The 19,407-nt window shown below is 35.3% G+C and overlaps 1 protein-coding gene across 1 annotated transcript in view; it reads left to right on the top strand.

Moving 5' to 3' along the window:
- MALRD1 (MAM and LDL receptor class A domain containing 1) overlaps positions 1-19,407 on the top strand; it is a 272,026-nt gene that overhangs the window by 168,980 nt on the left and 83,639 nt on the right. Inside the window, 2 exon segments of the mRNA XM_086614885.1 lie at positions 12,340-12,468; positions 17,334-17,495. Of these exon segments, the coding sequence (XP_086471011.1) occupies positions 12,340-12,468; positions 17,334-17,495 (291 nt within the window).

Below are 19,407 nucleotides of genomic sequence, written 5' to 3'. Positions count from 1 at the left end.
TTGCAAGATTCTCAAAAATAACATTTCCTGTCTGACCCAAGCCTGGGGCATTCAGGGTAGAGAAAGCGTGTCATGTCGAAATTGTGGGGGTTTTTTTTGTTTTTGTTTTTGTTTTTTTTCAGTGCAAAGTTCACAGTTTTATAGCATCTGTTGTAAAAAAGCTAAAAACCAGCAAACACAATCTTACTGAGACCAAACTCAAGGAGAAGAGTAGCATACAAACCAGAAGGGGTCAGGGGTTTATTCTCAACAAAATTACTTTATTTACAACACTTATTCATGTACTGTGTTTGTAGCTGCAGAACTGCAGAGCTACACACATGGCCAGGGTCCTCGAGAGGAACTGAAGGCCTCATCTGTATTTTCCACTGGGACTTATTAGGTTGAGCTCAAATCTTATATAATGTTATGGATATGCTAGCAATGGTAATTACAGAAACAGAGGACCAGACCATATACAGAAAAAACTAGAAGGCAATTGAAAATGATGAAAACTTGAATAACAGGTTTGAAATAAATTGAAAGGAATGCAAATAAGAAAGCCTTAAAGTGCATGCAAAAAAAAAAAAAAGTTTTAGCTGCTTTCCAGTAGATGGCATGTAGTGGTGGGGAAGAATGTTAGAGCAATTCTGGATCTTTCAGATATTTTGGGATAGCCTCCTCGTCATAGACTGTCCTTTTGGAAGCTGCTGAATGTTATTCCTGGATAATGGTTTACAGACAGCACCATAAAATAATTGCCTCTGCAGAAATAACGTACTGAAGTGGAGCGAGTGAAGAAGGAAGAGAGAGGCAGTCTGTGTGAGGATTTTTGACATGCGCATATTAAAACTGCTTTTATGCAGTACGGTAATATGCAATGGCTATAGCAGAGTTTAAGTTCAAAATAAGTTCAAAAACTTATTGTACATGTGTTTCCCGTCTACTGACTTTCATACAGTGTGTTATAGAAAGAAGCTCTACACATCATAATGGAATCTGCATGGAGATGGATTAGCTCTGCAGACTTCTTTGCTCTTTACTTACATAGCTGTGATTTACATAGCTCATGTTATATGAGCATTTTCAACCAACAAAGGAGAATCTTTTCACTATTCCCTTTTGAAAGTTAATTACTTAAAGGCTCCCATATCAGTGGAATAGTATAGATAACTTTATTTATTATGATCTGAGCTTCTGGGACCCTATCCTGCAAGGCTCATTTCCCTCAGCTCTTGCTAATTTCTGTGGAAGTGAAGGTCAAGAAGCAACTGTGGCTTGATTGGAAATGTGAGAGGCCTTCGAAATATTGTCAGAGGTAGAAAAAAAGAAGGTATAAAAGTCTCTTATCAGTTCGTTGGGAGAGGGTAAGTTATGTTTTGATAGCAAAAATAATTTAAATTCCAAATCTGATATCTTTTTATTTTCAAGGTTTAATTGAAAAATGTGAAAAATAGTGGAGTCACATCCCAGTCAGAGAAAGATAGTTCTTAATATTAAATTATTTAATTTAATAATTAAATACATTTTATTTTTTTCTCCTCCCTTTTGTACAATAATTCTTTTTACAACTTTGTTGACAGACTGTCTTATGTGATCAGAAAGGAGCTTAGAGTGGTCATCTTTTGTGCTTTTTAATAATTGACTGACCATGCATGAGGTCATTTGCAGGCTAGAAAAAAAAAAGCCATCAATTTTGCCTTAATAAAAAAGTAAAATACCTATACATATTGTACACAATAATTCCCAATCATTTTTTTTTTTTGAGACTGCTGACACCTTTGCCATGATAACATCTTATAAAAATCCTGTTAGAAATAAGCTGTGGTCTGGTAACCTTAAAGAGCTCTTCAAGCATTATTGATTATTGATTTACTTTTCCAGCTGATGGCTCACTGTCATATAACAGTGAATCAAGAGCGCAACTCATCAGCTGTGCCAGTAGTCTGAATTTTGTACATATGTAATTTTAAAGCAAAGGCATCTTGTACTCCAGATACAAAACACAGAATATATGCATGGACATACATCTTACTCAGCCATTACATCTTACTCAGCCGTATCATACACACTGATTTTGGAATGCCAGGGCACCACCTGAAAAATCAACAGTGAAAGATTAATGAAGTGAAACATAATTCTGAATTCAAATTATAAAGATATTTCTCAAATAGTTTATTATTTAGTTTATATATTTGTTCATGGTCTGGCTATTCAGTGTGATAAAAGCCCAGGAAGAAGAAAGAGCCATTACCGCTCCAATTATCTTTGTGATTTGCCTATTTGGGATCAGACTTCACAAGCTTTTCTTCTCATGTTTGAGGTAAATAAAATACATATTCAGCCTCACATGAAGTGGTATTAAAGATATATTTAGTTTTTAAAAAAACAAAATGCCACAGTACTTCTATTAATAGGAAATTGATTTACCAAATTGAGCTGAAAATAAATTGTCTCTAAAATATAATACAGCTTGCTTTGCCTGGTGATAAACTTTTTCTTTCTCTTTCTCCTCATATATTTGTATTCCTCCTCACCTACCGTTTATGGCAAAGACCATAGGTGAAGGTATTGCAATGCTTTGAACAACTTTGCTTCCATGCTCCCATAAACAAGAAGCTTTGAAAGTCTCAGCAGAGAAATCCTTTCTCATTAGAATTCCATCCTAGCTTTGCAGATCAGAGAGAAAACAACTAAAACATCCTAGTGTCTGGGTGCGTAGGCCAACTTCTTTATTTTTAAAATAAGCCAGTGTTTTCTTTGAATCCTCAGCTATGTATCATGCAAAGCTTTACATTTAGTGAAGAATTTCGTTGCTTCTACTCAGGCTACTCAGACACTTGAGAAAGGTTCAAACTCTTATACAGAAACATTGAACACAAACCTGGCCCTGAAGCGAGGGGGAGGGGAATTCAGGCAGAGAAAGCTGCCGGAGCTGATTTAGTCACTTAAGATATGCATTTGTATTCAGCCAGAATGTATGTCCAGTTACCTGTTTTTTGTTTTGTGTTTTTTTTTAATCTTTTTTTTTTTTTTCCTCTTCGAAATATTTTAATGTGTTATGATTTTTTTTCACCTGTTTTTATAAATAAGTCAATATCAAAGTATTTTGACATGAGACACTGGAATTGCATCATCTGGCTGAAACTGCTCAGTAAATATGCTGAAATTAATAGTAAAAGTCTTATTTGATAGTCTAATGTTTGGATTTTGCCTTTAGAAGAAAATTATTCTTTGACTTCTTGGTCAGCTGTCAGTTCACAAATTGCTGATATCCATTAAATCTGCTTCACTTTAGAGGAAGAAAGCTCATTTTGAGAAGTCCAGTAATTTTGGGTAGCTTTAACTTAATTTGTGTTGCTGTAACATACATTAATGTGGATGTTTTATCCTTTTTGAGTGAAAAATCTTACTGAACTCAGATCTCATTGCACTCAGCAGAGGGTACAGATGACGTGCAGTTTCATTCTAGGGAGGTAATAGTCTCCCTTCTGGAAACATGAAAGTCAGCCACGGCTGCATTCCACGGGCCATCTCGAATGCCCTTGTACAAAGGACTCCATGGGGAAGGCAGTGTACCCAGGAGGGATGAGGAGGAAATACAGGCTCCCTCCAGCCAGCTTGCCACGGCTGCCACAGTTACACTGGGGGAAGACTTGGATTCCTGCATGTCATGTTATGGATAAGGCGATGGCTTACACGGTATTGCATAGTAAGACTTTCTAGAAATGCGTGAAAAAATATAAATTAATTTTTACTGAAGAAGCAAATATTATTTGGTCTGACTTCAGGGAATGAATAATATAGCATTTGACAATCATCTTTGAAAAGATTAAAAGAAAGGAAAGAGAAAAATATAGCACTAGCTTGAAAATCACGGTATTCTCTACTTTTTATTGCACGGTACGGCAGTCATTTACACACTTGTAATACTCCAGGGCTGTATGAGATGATGTAAAAAACGCAAAAAAGCTTAACCAAAAGATTTTGGGCCATCTTTCCTTGGTTTTACATCTCTCACATTCTCATTAGGAAAACACTTGAGGTCATTTATCACAGACTTTGAGTATGAGAAACAAGTTTTAGCTTTTACTGCACTTTTCAAGAATAGATGTCATTTTTTTTTCAGTTTCTGTTTATCTCATGTAATCTTCTGAAGACAAGTTGCTGACTTCAGAGATACTTTGTTTTGGTAGTAGATGGCTGCAAAAGCAACTTTTCAGTATAAAATTAAAATCTCATCATTTTGACATTCAATTCACGTGTTGCTTACTCTCCATATCTGATGATAGATTCCTTAACTCCACATATTTTGAACGGACCAAAAAAGAAGACTGTTCACAGTAAGCAAAGTATACAGGATAGAGATGGCTGGATCTGATTTTTTTTTTTTTTACCCGACAATCACTGTCTATAAAGGCGATACTAGAAGAATGAACACTGTCCCAACTTGAGTTCATTTTCATATGAAATTACTGTAGAAGGCTGGCACTCTTCCAATATTAATAAACTGCATATAACAGTTGATATTGTGTAACCCATCATATGCCTCCATGTGGTATGACACCCAAGATGGATTTTACATCTAATGACGATTCTGCAGAGCCAGGGAGAAAATTTAGCTGATGAAGTGTCTCCTTGTTGCAGATAATTGTGACTTGCGCCTGTGAATTATACTCCATTTACCTGTCGCAACAACCCCTGTGGACCACACTGGGACAAGTCCATGTAAAAAAAAATAAATACAATATTCATATGAGATACTTCTAAGAAATCTGTAATAAGAGGAGAGAGTGCTGTGATTGAATGGTTTGGATTGATCCAGCATCATCAGTGGAAACAATGGCTCGACAGTAATTTTGTAGAGTCAATATCACTGAAAAGCTCTAAAAATAATCTATTTGGCTGAAATTTCAGAGATATAATCTAGCTCCACACTGGAATCAGGATGGAAATGAGACAGGGAGTGGAAAAAGGACCAAGCAGTAGAGACAACATGTCAAATTGCTTCAGGAGGTATTTTTCTCTGGTTAACCATGTTAAAATTACTGGGAAATACAATTTTCTGTAAAAGCATCACTTGATTTATCTCCTCTTCGTCTTTCTTTTACCACTTAGAGGTTCCAAAGGCATAAAACCTAGAACACAAGACATTCACACACTGCTCAGTTCTTAGTACTTCTCCCTAGCGTCTCCTTCAGTACTAACCAGTTCCCTGCATGAGGGTACTGTGATCAGGAGTTCCTTATCCTGCTGATACACTCTACACTAAGGCCGGTCTTAAGAGTCTTAAATATACAAACTTCTGTCCTAGTCTGTCATAAGTTTTTACACACCATGTGATGTGCTGTTTATGACAAAGCCAGTGCATATCTTTGAATTAAATCTGGCCTTTTAAATGACACATTCTGTGAGAACTCCCTATGTTTTTTGAATTACAGAAGAACCTTATTTGAAATTACATCTGGCTTGCATGAGTAGAAAATTTTCATCCAATTTCCCTGCAAAAGATTGCCAAGGTCATCCATGGACAGAAACATTATTGATGAGTTCGCTAATAGAGTTTTAATGTTCTATAAAAAGTCATGTAGAAAAGGATACTGAACAATTGGGATAAGCAAATGAAAACCTTGATGCAAATTTTTTCGTAATTTCTGAATTCAGAGTACTGAGTACAGTTGAGTTGCAGTTCTAATGAAACATTCTAGGTGCCTTTATTTCATCCGTTTTAATTTAAACAAAGAGGAAAACCTAGAAAGTAAAGTTACTTTCAATGAGTAATATTTTTAACAAAACTTTTTTTTTTTTGTCTTTGATAATTCCTATGTTTCAAGAACTATGAAAGAGGGGATGGATGTTGTACAAGTACTCTTACCGCACAGTGCAATTTAAACAAGAAATAATAGAAAGAGGTGACTTTTCAATTGTAATTTGAAAGATTTTTTACTCAGAAGGTGCCTTCATTTCTAAAGAAGATAAAAAGGGGGAAAAAAGTCTCTTCCTTGAATATACATTACATGTTTAAAGTCACACTGTTGACAAGGTGGTGATGTACTGTTGAGTGGGTACATGCTTTCAGCTTGGAGAGAGCAGAGAAGATGAGACTCTTGGTAAACAGCAGCTCAGTTTATTTGACCTTCAGCTACATGTTGCATTTCAAAACAGCTCAAGGTCTTGCTCACTGCAGCCTTTAGCAACCATAACTTGGGATTCGCCCAATGCTTTTCACAAACACGTAACATCGGCCAAACAGAACCTCTGACAACATATATGTCTTTAAGTGTTGTAATGCACCTCAAGAGCATCTCTTCCTTAAGGCTTATGTGATCAATCAATTATTTCATGATAAATATTTTAAATAGGAGAACATTTATTGTGTCAGCCTTATACCCAATCTATGAAACTCACTGGTATCTGTCAAACTAAAAGGTTTTTGCAGTTATCCCTTTTTGTTTCAGATAGTCAAAATCTACAGCTTATAGAACTGATATTTGTCCTGTATGGTTCTTTCCATGATTTTAGATGTAATGGATATTACAGGAATATTTTCATCTTATAAAACATTGGTAAAAGAAAGCTCTTGTACTCACAGAGTCAGAGTCACTGGCCCAGTGATGATATCTAGTAACAAACTGAACAGAAAGATGACAATTTTCATAAGATCTTTCATAGCCTATCTTTTCCTGGTAACTGAAGCAAAGTGTCTGGGTTAGTAGTGTTGTATTTATCAGTCATCTTCAAATGAATCTTGTCATGTCTATAAATTCTGGGAGTACCACATGGGCTAGTCTTCCACAGATAATATATGTTGGAGACGAATATAAATATGTAGCTTGTGATGTATTCACAGTAGAGTCAGAAATTATTTGTGGTATGCACGATGTGCATCTGTGTCTTACTTATTTTCTATGTATATACAAACATACACATGTATTCTTAGCAAGGAAGGTCTTATCTTTGCTGATATTCTGAGAATTACATTGTATGTACAAAGCATGTAGAAATGAAAGTGAGTGTATGTAAACACAAGTGCAATGGCAGCCATCATTAACATGCTGCTTTTGTAGGGTTTAGTGATCCAAAAGTCAAGCCAGTTCTATTGGTCTCTTAAAAACTACTTAGAAGATTAAATGACTCTGTTGCTTCAATCTAAATTTTACTGAATTAAAAAGTGATATCTTGTGTATGTTTTTCTTCTTCAAATACTGACATTCCATTTAGCATAAGGATTTGTATAATATGTAGTCAGTAGTTACTACTTCATCTAAAATATGTCCTGTGCTAGTTTCTTGTGGTGTCCTGGTTTTCAGGAAATGCTACAGTTCCAGAGGGAAACCAAATAAATGGGTACAATAAACCATTAACATTTTACTGTGCCATAATAATTGTTTTATTTTTTCATTTATTTTTTTATTTTATTTTATTTTTTGTTAATTTCTGAGAATCTAATCCCAAGTATTTACTGTAAGGGGAAAAAAGGTGACTTACAAGGATATGTGCTGTTGCCTGCCAACTTTGATCTAGGAGAAAATCAATAGTGTAATTGCTCCAGTGATTCTTGCTGGTCTAATTATTTCTATGCTGATCTAAAGCTTGGTTGTTACCATAAACTAGAAATTCTTATTTGTGTTGTCGTGTTTCATATTATAACTTTGTATTTTGTTTTGGGGTGGATTTTTTTTTGTTGTCTGTATTCTCTTTCAGTGGGAAAGGAATGCATTGTGGTCTTTTGACTTGCAGCATATTTGTATAGTCTTCAGACCCCACAACTTTATATACTAAATAATTGTAGAAGAGAGAGTAAAACATAATGAAAAACAAAAGTAACTTGCCTCAGAAATGTGCAAGAATGCTAGAAATGAATAAATATTGTTGGAGTTTCTGCTCTCATTTAAAAAAAAGCCTCAAACATACAGACTCCCTCCCCAATTTTTATAGCTCTATGCTGTTTCTCTGTCACTCATGCTATGCTTGAAGACCAACAATCCATATCTGTATGGATATTTTCCATTACATAAAATTATGTGTTGAACTGAGTAAACATGGATTGTTCAGTTTAGTGTGGCTAAATCAAAGATTTGGAAGAAGATTTAGTCAAAAAATAACATTTATAGCTTTTTCATTAAGTGCAAATTTCTTTCTGGTCAAACATTTTGACCAGAAACATTAAGGACATGGACCAGTTGGAGAGGGTCCAGAGGAGGGCCACGAAGATGATAAGAGGGCTGGAGCACCTTTCCTATGAGGACAGGCTGAAAGAGTTGGGGCTGTTCAGCCTGGAGAAGAGGAGGCTCCGGGGTGACCTTATAGCGGTCTTCCAGTACCTCAAGGGGGCCTACAAGAAAGATGGGGAGAGGCTGTTCAGGAGGGCCAGTTGTGATAGGGCAAGGGGTAATGGTTTTAAAATAGAGGGAGGTAGATTCAGGTTGGATATTAGGAAAAAATTTTTTACCATGAGAGTTGTAGAACACTGGAACAGGTTGCCCAGAGAGGTGGTGGATGCTCCATCCCTGGAGACGTTCAAGGCCCGGTTGGATGAGGCCCTGAGCAACCTGATCTAGTTGGAGATATCCCTGTTCCTTGCAGGGGGGTTGGACTAGATGGCCTTTGAAGGTCCCTTCCAGCCCTAACGATTCTATGATTCTATGATTCTATGATTTTCTTAAAATGAGTAGTTTTTTAGCTCTCTCCAAAATTTTCATAGCATACTCAGAAATAAGCTTAGCACTTGTCAAAAACATTACAATTCCATGCACTTCTTCTCATTCCCACTGTGTGACAAATCCACATTTGTGTATAGGATATTTCACTGTTTTCCATCTCTGACGTTTTCATGTGTGGAATCAGCTCATTCTTTTTCTTGCTGTGACTCACTGATCTATTTTAATGTTGCAGCTTCTCTAATATAACTTCACAGTAACACAGTCAGCAAAGTACAACAGATACTTCCATTTTTTAAAAAAATTATACTTTTTGTCCTTATTTGTTTGAGGTGTATTCAACAGTATGTTAATTTTTTCCTTATAGGCTTCTCAATCTGTTATTAGAAGAAAGAGATGAGAAAGAAATTACAATATATATGTGATATTGCATGCCATAGATAATCAACCATCATCCAATACATGTTATCTTTCTACATACTGGTGATCAAAGTCCCACTGAGGAACACAATCAGTCAAAAAAGATATACATTTTTAGAGGTAGTCCCCCAAACCAACATATACAATGAAATAAGATTTAATGAAAATTTCTCAGTTTATCCAAAAGGTCAGCTTTAAACATATCTTAAGCTGTTCATTAGGAGACATCATTTTGCTTTGTACTGCAGCTCCCTAGAGGGAGGTTTGAATACAGTTCTTGGAAACATCCATCTCCAAATTCAGTACTTATAGACTCAAACTCAGATTTTGGCAACCCTGTAATTTTGATGACAAAATCAGAAATGAGCAAGATAATATTTTGAATGTTCTCTCTTTTTCTTTATTCAAAGTGGTTTCTAGCATGCTTTTTTGTTAAGTTCTAGCACAACTGTCAGAAGTGAGAATGTTCTTCAATGCATTTTTTCTGATTAAATAGAATTTTTATATTATAGTTAAAGAATGTCTGGTAACAATGAAAATTCTAAGTTGCAACTTCTGTGTAGACCTCCGTTTGGTTACTAGGGTTGTTGATGCTGGAGTTGTAATTCATGGTTAAAACTCACTGTATTTCTTGTTTTGATTGAGTTTTTAGCTGGTGTAGGAGTTTTGATTAGAATGAGTGTGTACTCTGAAACCTGATTTTTAATGCCATAATTTTGAGTAGAAGTTCAGAATGTTTAGTTTGATGATGCTGTACTACTGCTGGTATGTTAATTCTGAGAGGGATTTTATTTTTATCTCTGCCAAAGCCTCTGGTAGGTTCTCCATCACGATCATAAATGTAGCCTTGTATCACTAAAAATTATGTATAATTAAAGTCTTACTCCAAAAGGAGATATATGACTCTGTGTTTAGAGTTTATGGCTTTCAAATCTGTTGAGATACAAGTTTTCACTAAGACTGTGTTTGTATCACATGTTTTACTTTAAGATAAGCTAAGAAATGAGTAATATTCTGAAATGTTGGTTTCTGGTATGTTTGAAGTGCTGTAAAGAAACTTATTAAAAAAGAATAACTGTAATTAATATTAAGTGCTCGATATAAATGATAGAGTAACATAACTTTGTCTTGATTAAAGATTAAAGGAGGTAAAGGTGAGGAATATGATCAATCACAAAGCCATGGATTTTCAAATGTCATTCCCCTGTATGGTGATAATGTACCTTCTTTCATATGCAGTGAAATAAGAGTGAAAATTATTGTACCCTAATGGCTCTGCCATTAAATAATTTCTATCATTATTTAAATCATTGAGTGACTTAAGGAAGTGACTTAATGTTCCAGTGTATCATTTCCAGTTCATGAAAGGGAATGGCAATGAAGGAGTAAGAGTCTTCTCGTAAGTGCCCACTGACAAGACAGAAGGAAATGGGCATAAATTTAAAAAAAAACACAAAAATTTCATCTAGAAAACAATAAAACACTTTTATTACTGTGGAGGTGGTCAAACACAAGCACCGGTTGTCCAGAGAGGTTGTTGAGTTTCCATCTGTGGATATATTCAAAACCCAACTGAACACGGTCCTGCACAACTTGCTGTAGTAGAGTCTGCTTGAGCAGGTGTTGGACTAGATGATCTGGGGAGATCCCTGCCAACCTCAACTATTCTGTGATTCTGTGACTTTCCATACTATAAGATAAGCCATTTTAGTGAGTTTTTGATAGTTCAATCAAACTTTATATATTATTTGAGAGAAATGTGAAAGCTACCTTAAACATCACAAGTGCTTCAGGTTTTTTTTTTTTCTCAAGAGTCTACTCCTCTGCTCAGGGTTCTCTGCCACATGGATTCTCTATAAAAAGCAGCCATAGTTTTTCTTGTATTTAAGGCATTCATGGCAATGCTTTTGTCTGTGGGTTCCCTGACATCGAATAGGATCAGTTCAAATGGGTAGTGTAAAATTAAAAACCAAAACCACAAGACAGATATAAATTTGAAACCGGATTTCATTTATAGCAATGCTCAGGAACGTATACATTTCAACACTGAAATTTAAGTCAGGTCCTACAGGTAACCAACCTTATTACCCAATTTTTTTTGAACTATCCATTCTAAAGATTTGAATTGCATTTTAATGTTGTGTTGTTGTGATGTTTAATATTACCTGTGCACATGTTTAAACTAAAACAAAAATTTGGTTCTGCTTTCCTATTTTACTTCAATGAGAATGTAGTTTCTCAGTCTGTAAAATTTGGTAAGTACTTCTATTTGAGGAGATTAATACCCTGACAACAATAAATTCCCCTTCTGGAAATATGGGCCTGCACAAAGGTATGTATCAAAGTGTTCTGTCCAGACTGTGTTTAATGATGCGTCACATTTTAGTCATGTTTGAAGGAAAAAATAAGATATATTACCATGAATAGAGTCAAAATGCACTCTCCTAAATGTCTTATTGCACAACTTGGACCTCTAGACTGAAAAACAATCTTAGGTTAATAGGAGTGCATCTTAAATATTGCATTTGGGATTGTCTGAACTGTTTCAATTAATGCTAATTGAAATTATGTACCCAGTGCATTGAACTCGAAAATAATTAATGTAAGTTTCTTTATAGTCTGACAGTCCAGAGATGGCTGAATCTCAGCACTCTTTGGCTTCGGTCCTAACACTTTGTGTACAAGTTACTAAGTTACTCTCATTTTATGACACAATTTTCACTCACTGTCAGAGATGATGAAAAATTGTTGTTGTAAACCAGATTACCATATCAAATATCATATCAGGAATTTCTGGGCAGTTCACACACTCACCTTAGAAGTTTCTCTAAACTCTTCAAAAATTTAAACATCTTATAAAGGCTTTAAAGGTTTATGCATTACACCAGTGTTGTATAACTGATTTTTTTCTTAGTTTAAAGTGTTCTTATTTTCCAAATGATATCCTGTAATTATGAGCAGAATAAAGCCTTCAGCCTGTCTACTTTTCAACAGCTCACATCCCTTTTTTATGGAACATGCACAACAACTACACTGGGGAAACAGTTGTGCTGATGCTGAACTGAATTTTCTTCCAGGCAAAACAACCCATCCTGGAAGTGTTGAGCAAGGCCAATAGAGTAGTCTAGACACACATAAGGCACCATTAAAAGAGTAAGACCAAATAACATCTGTTGGAAGCAGTAAATCTCTGAAGTCATAGTGTACAATAGCTAAAGAAATAAAAACAGCATCCTTTGATTTAATTGCAATATTGATTTAAATGTCCTGTTGGTTTCAGTTGGAGAGAATCCCAGGGAATGCCCAGCCCTCACTGATTTTGTGTGTGGGAGTGAGAATTGCATAGAGTCTCAGTTCATCTGTGACTATAAACCAGACTGTGAAGACCTATCAGATGAAGGGGACTGCAGTAAGTATCTCTTTGTATATTAATGTAATCTCCAGTTAAAATTATAATTTTAAATTCTGTAGCATATCTTAGGTGAATTCACACAGCTGTTCAGAAGGTAATTACAAGCAGGTTGCCTGCTTCCTCAACACAGAAGGTCTGACATTTTCAGATCCTCAGAGACATTCAGACATTTGCTGAAAAAAAGTATTTTAGTGTGATTTAGTTGCAAAAGTGTAACTTACTCAAACCAAAGATTTAATATATTAAAAAAAAAAACAAAAAACAAAAAAATAAACTAAAAAAACAGCTTAAGGACTAAAAACAGATTTAAAGATTAATATCCATGGGTTACAAGACAAATTAAGAGAATTTCTTCTTTCTGAGAAGAAATGTAAACTCATTTATGAAGCTGAAAGCATGTTGAGCTGTCAATGTTGAATAAGAAAGATAAGTAAGCAAATTAATGCACAATAACATTTAGACATGATTCTGCTCTAAAAATTATTATTTAAAAACAAATCTGTCTTTCTTTTGAGATTAATCCTGTCTTTGTGATCTGAGTTATGTTGCTATTATGTGTTCATTGTTCTTTGTTCTTGCTGCTACTGCAAAGCTATGAAAATATTTTCTTGCTATTACTCTATTACAGAACAGTTGGACATAATCTACTCTATTTATATTTTTGCAGTCTTAGTGAATACTAAGACAAAATTTTTCTGCAGGTATTCTTTACTAATGCTGTTTGAGATGGAAAGACACAGTTCAATTTTGAAAATCTGGACCTTTAGGTTAATAGGCTTTCCAATTCAGACTTGAAACTCAAAACCAGTAAAACATCATGCCTTTATTCCTGATCCATGTCTTTGTTTATTTGCAGTCACTGTCCAGACCAGACTTTTGGAGTAGGAAGTTTAAGCAGTCCATATATACAATTCAATAATCAATCTAACTCTTAGTCTTTGTGCTGGACTGCCAAATTTTGCCATAATGCAGATATGATCAAAGGTAACCTTGGTAGATAAAGTAAATGCATCACATGCATCGATTCAATGCTCACATTGTGTTGAAGTCCAAGTACTTCATTGGAATCAAACAATAGTTGGCCATCCCTTGCTTTTTCTCTTGCATGAGGTTACTAAATACTTTGCCTGGACAGTTACAGAAATATTGACCCTTTATTGGGTGATGTAAATGACATAGTTTTAGCCAGACAGCAGACTTACAACCTGAAATACATGTGAAGATGTCACTATAGGAGATTCAGCTTGGAGTTTCTTCCTCTTTAGTGTTTCCATAGAAGTAAACAACACTTCTGAAGTACATGTGCTGAAGCTTATGTCTCTATTTCTGGTTTCTGCCTCCTGCAGTGCTTTGTGTTTCGGTGAACATATTCATATTCATATTCATGGAAATGAATCTACATTGAATAATAACTTTAGAAGACTGGATACTTTTTCTAGCAGATTCCAAGAAAAGATAGGTTGTAAACAGATATTCTGTATGTCTTGTATGTAATATTCATATTTTTTCTGGAGATGGACAAAGTAAGTGCAGCAAAATACTCTGTAAACTCACCCTTGTAGCATTTTACAGACCTAACAGAGACACAGCAAGTCTGACTTGCTGTCAAACTTAAACTGCTCTGTAAAGATATTCAAAAAACTATTGAGGCACTTGATTTATTCTGTAAATATTGTTACAGGATATAGTAGCTTCATTGCACAGGGAGGGTGTCCTGTGTTGTCTGGAAGGACTGTGATAGCATCAACTCTCTTTTCTTAGTCAGATAATAGAGGGAAACATTTCAAGCCATAAATGATCTTGAATCACAGTAAAGCAACAGCCTTTGTTATACTGCAGAAAAACTTTTCCAAGGGAAGAAAGAATAAATAAATTGATATTCACTTTAAATAAATACAATGATATATCTTTTTATTGTAGATAGAAAGACTGTAGTTACCTCAAAGTGTTTTAATCAGTCTTTAGTCTTGCTGTTGACAATATATCAAGTTAACAATAGAGGATAGATACTGTAATCTGGCATACAGAATACCCAGATAAGCCTAAAGCATAATATGTCCCTATCTGCTATATCTTAGTTTCAACAAATGAGGCCTTACATTTGGATAAACACACCTTTTCCTTGAGCCATATATCTTACTGATGGAAATAAACAACATTAACGGGCACATAATGCCTTTTAGGTACAGAAATATCATTTTTTAACAAAAAGGCAACAGGAGCTGCTGAATAACAAAAGAGAGCAGAGCAGGCACAAAGAAAACCCTTCACAGTCTTACATGCCCCATCACAAGTGGTTATGACCGCATTTGTCTGCAATTTTCTCTTTTACTCTGAGCTCAAGGTCCAAGCTTATTTCACATTCTACTACGGTTTTATACCAGTGTAACTGCAAAGAAGTAAATGGACCTCAATCTATTCAGCAGCAATTCCTCTGTGCAGGATTTACGACAGCATCTGGATGACATGAATTGTATCCCCGTAAGCTGGTGGACTTTTTTTAAAAAAGAAAAAAACTCTCTGAAATTACTTACTCTATGCTTCATTCAATCCAGTCAGGCAATCTTGCAAAATTTTCATTCTCTTTCAGTAACCCACTGGAAGTACTGAGGTGAAAACAGCACATATGAAAGCGGTTTCAATTTTCATGAATTGCAGCAAATTATACGGCCAGATTTGATTAATAGCAAATCTTAGTGTTGATGAACCAACTAGAGGAGTGCTTGAATTATTGAAATAAAAGCAATTATTCAGATAAAAGGAACAATCCTCTTCTGCTGGTTTCTAAATAGACTCTGTTTACCATTAAATAAATGTACCCAACAGGTGCAGATATGTCAGCTGGCTCCATCAACCCTGTAAATATTGTTCATAAATATTTATTAATAATTGCCTTCTGAATGCACTGTTAAGATAGTAGGGTAACATTCCTGAAGTCAGGTAATCTATTATGAATAATATAAATTACAAATGCATTTGGACTTTGATCTTGTTAGAACTGTACAAGACAATTGTACTTGCTGTTTTGATTAATGGTTTCCTTTCTTTTCCCTACCTGCATGTGAGGGTGTTTGGTGTTGAAGTTAGGCTTTATTAGGCTTACATGATGCTTGTAATGCAACATCAATGTGGATGCTCAGTGCACTTGTATATTCCTTTCACGATTCCCAAAGGCCATGCTGTGAATAGTACTAACACAAGGATAGAACAGTTCTGGTGGGAAGGCACCTCTGGAGATCATCTAGTCCAACCTCCTGCTTGCAACAGGATCTACTGCAATAAGTTCCGCAGGGCTGTGCCAGTCAATTTTTTAATATCTCCAAGAATGGAGACTCCACAACTTCTCTGGGCAACCAGTGCCAGTGTTTGACTAGCCTGACAGTATTAAAAAACAAAACAAAACAAAACAACAACAACAACAACAACAACAACAAAAAAACAACACACAAAAAACCCCACGTTTTCTTAACCTTAAAAAGTTCTTCCTGTATTTGTCCCCACTGTCTCTTGTCCTGACACTGGGCACCACTGAGAAAAGTCTGGCTTTGTCATCTTTACACCTACCCAGCAAGTATTTGTACACAATGACAAAATCCCACTGAACTTTCTCTTCTCCAGGCTGACAGTCCCAGCTCTCTCAGTCTCTCCTTATGACAGACACTTCCATCCCTCACAGTACAGCAAGAGCACAGTACAAATCCTTCTCCTAGCACTCAGTGGGATACAGGCTATTCACTGAATCAAAATTATTCTTCTTTTAAGATATTTGTCCTATACATTTAACTAAGGTGACAAATTTTTACAGAAAAGCAAGGTCACAGAGTTAACAGTCAGTGTGCATGCAGATCTTGGTCATACAGAACACGTTTATGATAATTGTAAGTTCTAATAATAACAATTCTTTTTACAAAGAATGGCATCAGTTGTTCTTGTAGGATCAAAGTAGAAAATAGGAAAATAACAAAACAGATTACTAAAAGGTAATTAAATCTACTCTTCTTATCTGTATCTCTCATACCTACACAATGATACATGAATAATTGTATTTTAATATTGCAGTATACTTCTAGATCAAGAAACACTCTCTAATTCCTCAAATCTATTTGAAGCTCTGAAATAGTCACAGTCAGATCTGTTTCTAAAATGCATGACTGACTGTGATGTTTAGTAGTTTGGAAGCTTTTCCCAGAATCCTCTCACAGGGATATTTCTCACTCTCCTTTAGTAATCATGTAGCTGCCTCTGCTTTGTAGCTAAGCAAAAGACCTTTAAAAACCAAAGAAGAGTTTGTGATGCTATTTGATTCATCTGTACTGCAGCATTTGTATTATTTTCTTGATAAATTACTTTTCCAAAATCACCTGAATCATCAGAGGCAGACCTAGAAATGGGAAATTTAACAAAGAACTCCTGAATTCTGACAGTGTCCTACTCACTAGAACTTCTCTCTCATCATAAAACTGCCTTCATGCATAAGACTCACAATGATGAGCCAACATATATTCATGAAAAATGCCACTGTGGAAGTGGACTCCAGTTTTGTTAGCTAATTGGCTGGGAATCATTCTGTCCATTCACTTTGAATAATAGCTAAAATTGGTGAAGTAATCAGTTTGTCCTCAAGACTTACATGGGCATATATCTGTAATAAGGTGTAAAGCTGTTTGTTCCTGTTCAGGAAGCAAAGGGTGATTTTTTTTTTCCTTAGTAACTATTGTATATGATTTACCTCAATAGATGTCACACAAAGAATCATAACATTAGCCAAACAGAATCCTTTCCATGGCCGCATAAAGCATGTTCTTTATAGCCTTTTATGTATAAAAGCTGGCATGATAACCTACTTTCTGCTGTATTTTCAGGTTACTACACAAGTATTCCTGGAAGCTGTAACTTTGAAACACAAGATCAAGAATGGACCACTGTATGTGGATTAACACAAGACCCTAGTGACCAATTTGACTGGAATATTAGCAACAGTGCTGTCACTGGACAAATGGGTCCTGATACTGACCATACACCAGGTATTGGCATGTGTCCTACATCACTTTTGGGAAAATGAAATATTCACTGAACTAAAATTAAAAAATTCCATCAGTTAATGACAACATAATAGCAGATCTCAGTGTTATCAGTGAGCAATTAGTACAGTTCACAAAGCAGTTCCAACAAATATTTAAAATGTTCCCTTTTATACTAAAATTACAATAGGGGATATGTATCACAAGAAAGAAACGCAAAAAATTTATTAAGTGTTTTAACATATTGAGTCTTGTCATTTATATTATCTAGTAACTTCTAGTTCTGTCTGAACACAAACCCAAACAACCTGGCATAGTAGCCTATTGCCAACCTTTTTAATCATTGCTTCAGCAGCACTGTATTTTTATAGATTGGTCTTTTCAGGGTGATCCTGATTATATAATTCTTCATCTTGAAGCATTTGCTTAGTAATTTCCTAGACAATGAGCTGCTAAATATAATGTGAAGATACTAATTAATCATCACATCTAGGACATAACAGGCTTCTTTCTAAAACAGTACAGCATGCCTGTACAAATGTGGTAACTGTCTCCAAGTCTGCAATGATATTATTAATTAAGGGTCTGCTTGAAAACTTTTAGACAACTACATATATGAACATTTTAATACAATAAAAGAGGATATATTTGAAATTAATCATGTGTAATAGAGACATTCCATCAGGTCTTGCTCAGAAATGTCGTGATAGTGAATCCGTGTGCTGTTGAATGGCTGAAAACCTTTGGATAAACAAAGGTGCAAATAATAGTCCAGCCATCCATTTCTCTTAGGTCACCTGAGCACACAGTGTAGTTTATATTATGTAGCACCTTGACTGAGACCATCTGATGACCCTGACTGCGCTGTAGTCAATCTCTGGAAGAACTTGTTGCATTGTAGGCGTTTTTATAGGCAGCTTCACAAAAGTATCAGCTTTGTTTTTCCAATATCAGCTTTCACCTGGACAAAGCAACATTAAGACATCTTGCTAACCTCTAGCTAACTCATGTTCAAGAACTGTTTTTTCTGAGAACCCATCTTAATCTGTTCTTATCTTGCCTCTCCCAATCATCAGCTCTGCGTTTTCCTCACCTTTCACTAGTATTTTGTTCACTCCTTATAGAAGTCATGGGATTCAAATGAAATGTCTGTATGAAACCCAATGCACCAAATCCCAATACTCATGGTTTCTGTTAATATAACTGCAGTATGAATGAGAAATTTCTGCTGTACAAACAGTCTGACTTTAAAAGTTGAATTCTCTGAAAGTGTAACATTGCAATAGTACTCCTCTCCTTGTCAACATTTTGAATAATCTACTTTTCCTGGAGTGTGGTGACATCTCAACGAATTCTAGAAAAATTGTAATCGTACACTGGTCCTTAGATAATGGCTGAGGAGCAGTGTGTGTGAATGCACATAATTAAAATTCCTACGTAAGGTCTTGTTTTAACTTATCTCCCTGATATTGGCATGACAGAAATATTCATACAGAACCGTGTCCCTAGATGCTCCTACAAGCTGTTGCTGACAGACTACTACCAGAATGCCTATTGATTGTTAGGAGAATGAAATTTATTGACAGCCAATTATAGTTTTTTGTGTTATGCAGACAGAAATCTATATTTATATATTAGATCATATAAATATAAAAACATATAATATATCATGTAGAGTATATAATATAATAAATCTGGAGGAAATATTAATTTTCGTCATAAATGTACCAATCTCTATTTGAGAAACGCTGAGCTTTCCTTTCCAGAAGATTTAATGGTTAGAAACGCTACTGTAATTTTCATCTAATCGGCAAAGAACAGTTAGTATTCAGTGTAGAAGTATCACAATCTCTACTGGTTTTCTCTTGAATTTATAAACACCATGATCTCCAAGTTTTGACTCTTTTTTGGTTTT

This window comes from Tauraco erythrolophus, chromosome 7, assembly GCF_009769465.1.
Source record: "Tauraco erythrolophus isolate bTauEry1 chromosome 7, bTauEry1.pri, whole genome shotgun sequence".
Lineage (NCBI taxonomy): Eukaryota > Metazoa > Chordata > Aves > Musophagiformes > Musophagidae > Tauraco > Tauraco erythrolophus.
Note: the sequence above shows the minus strand (reverse complement) of the source record. Positions and strands in the feature narration are given on the sequence as shown.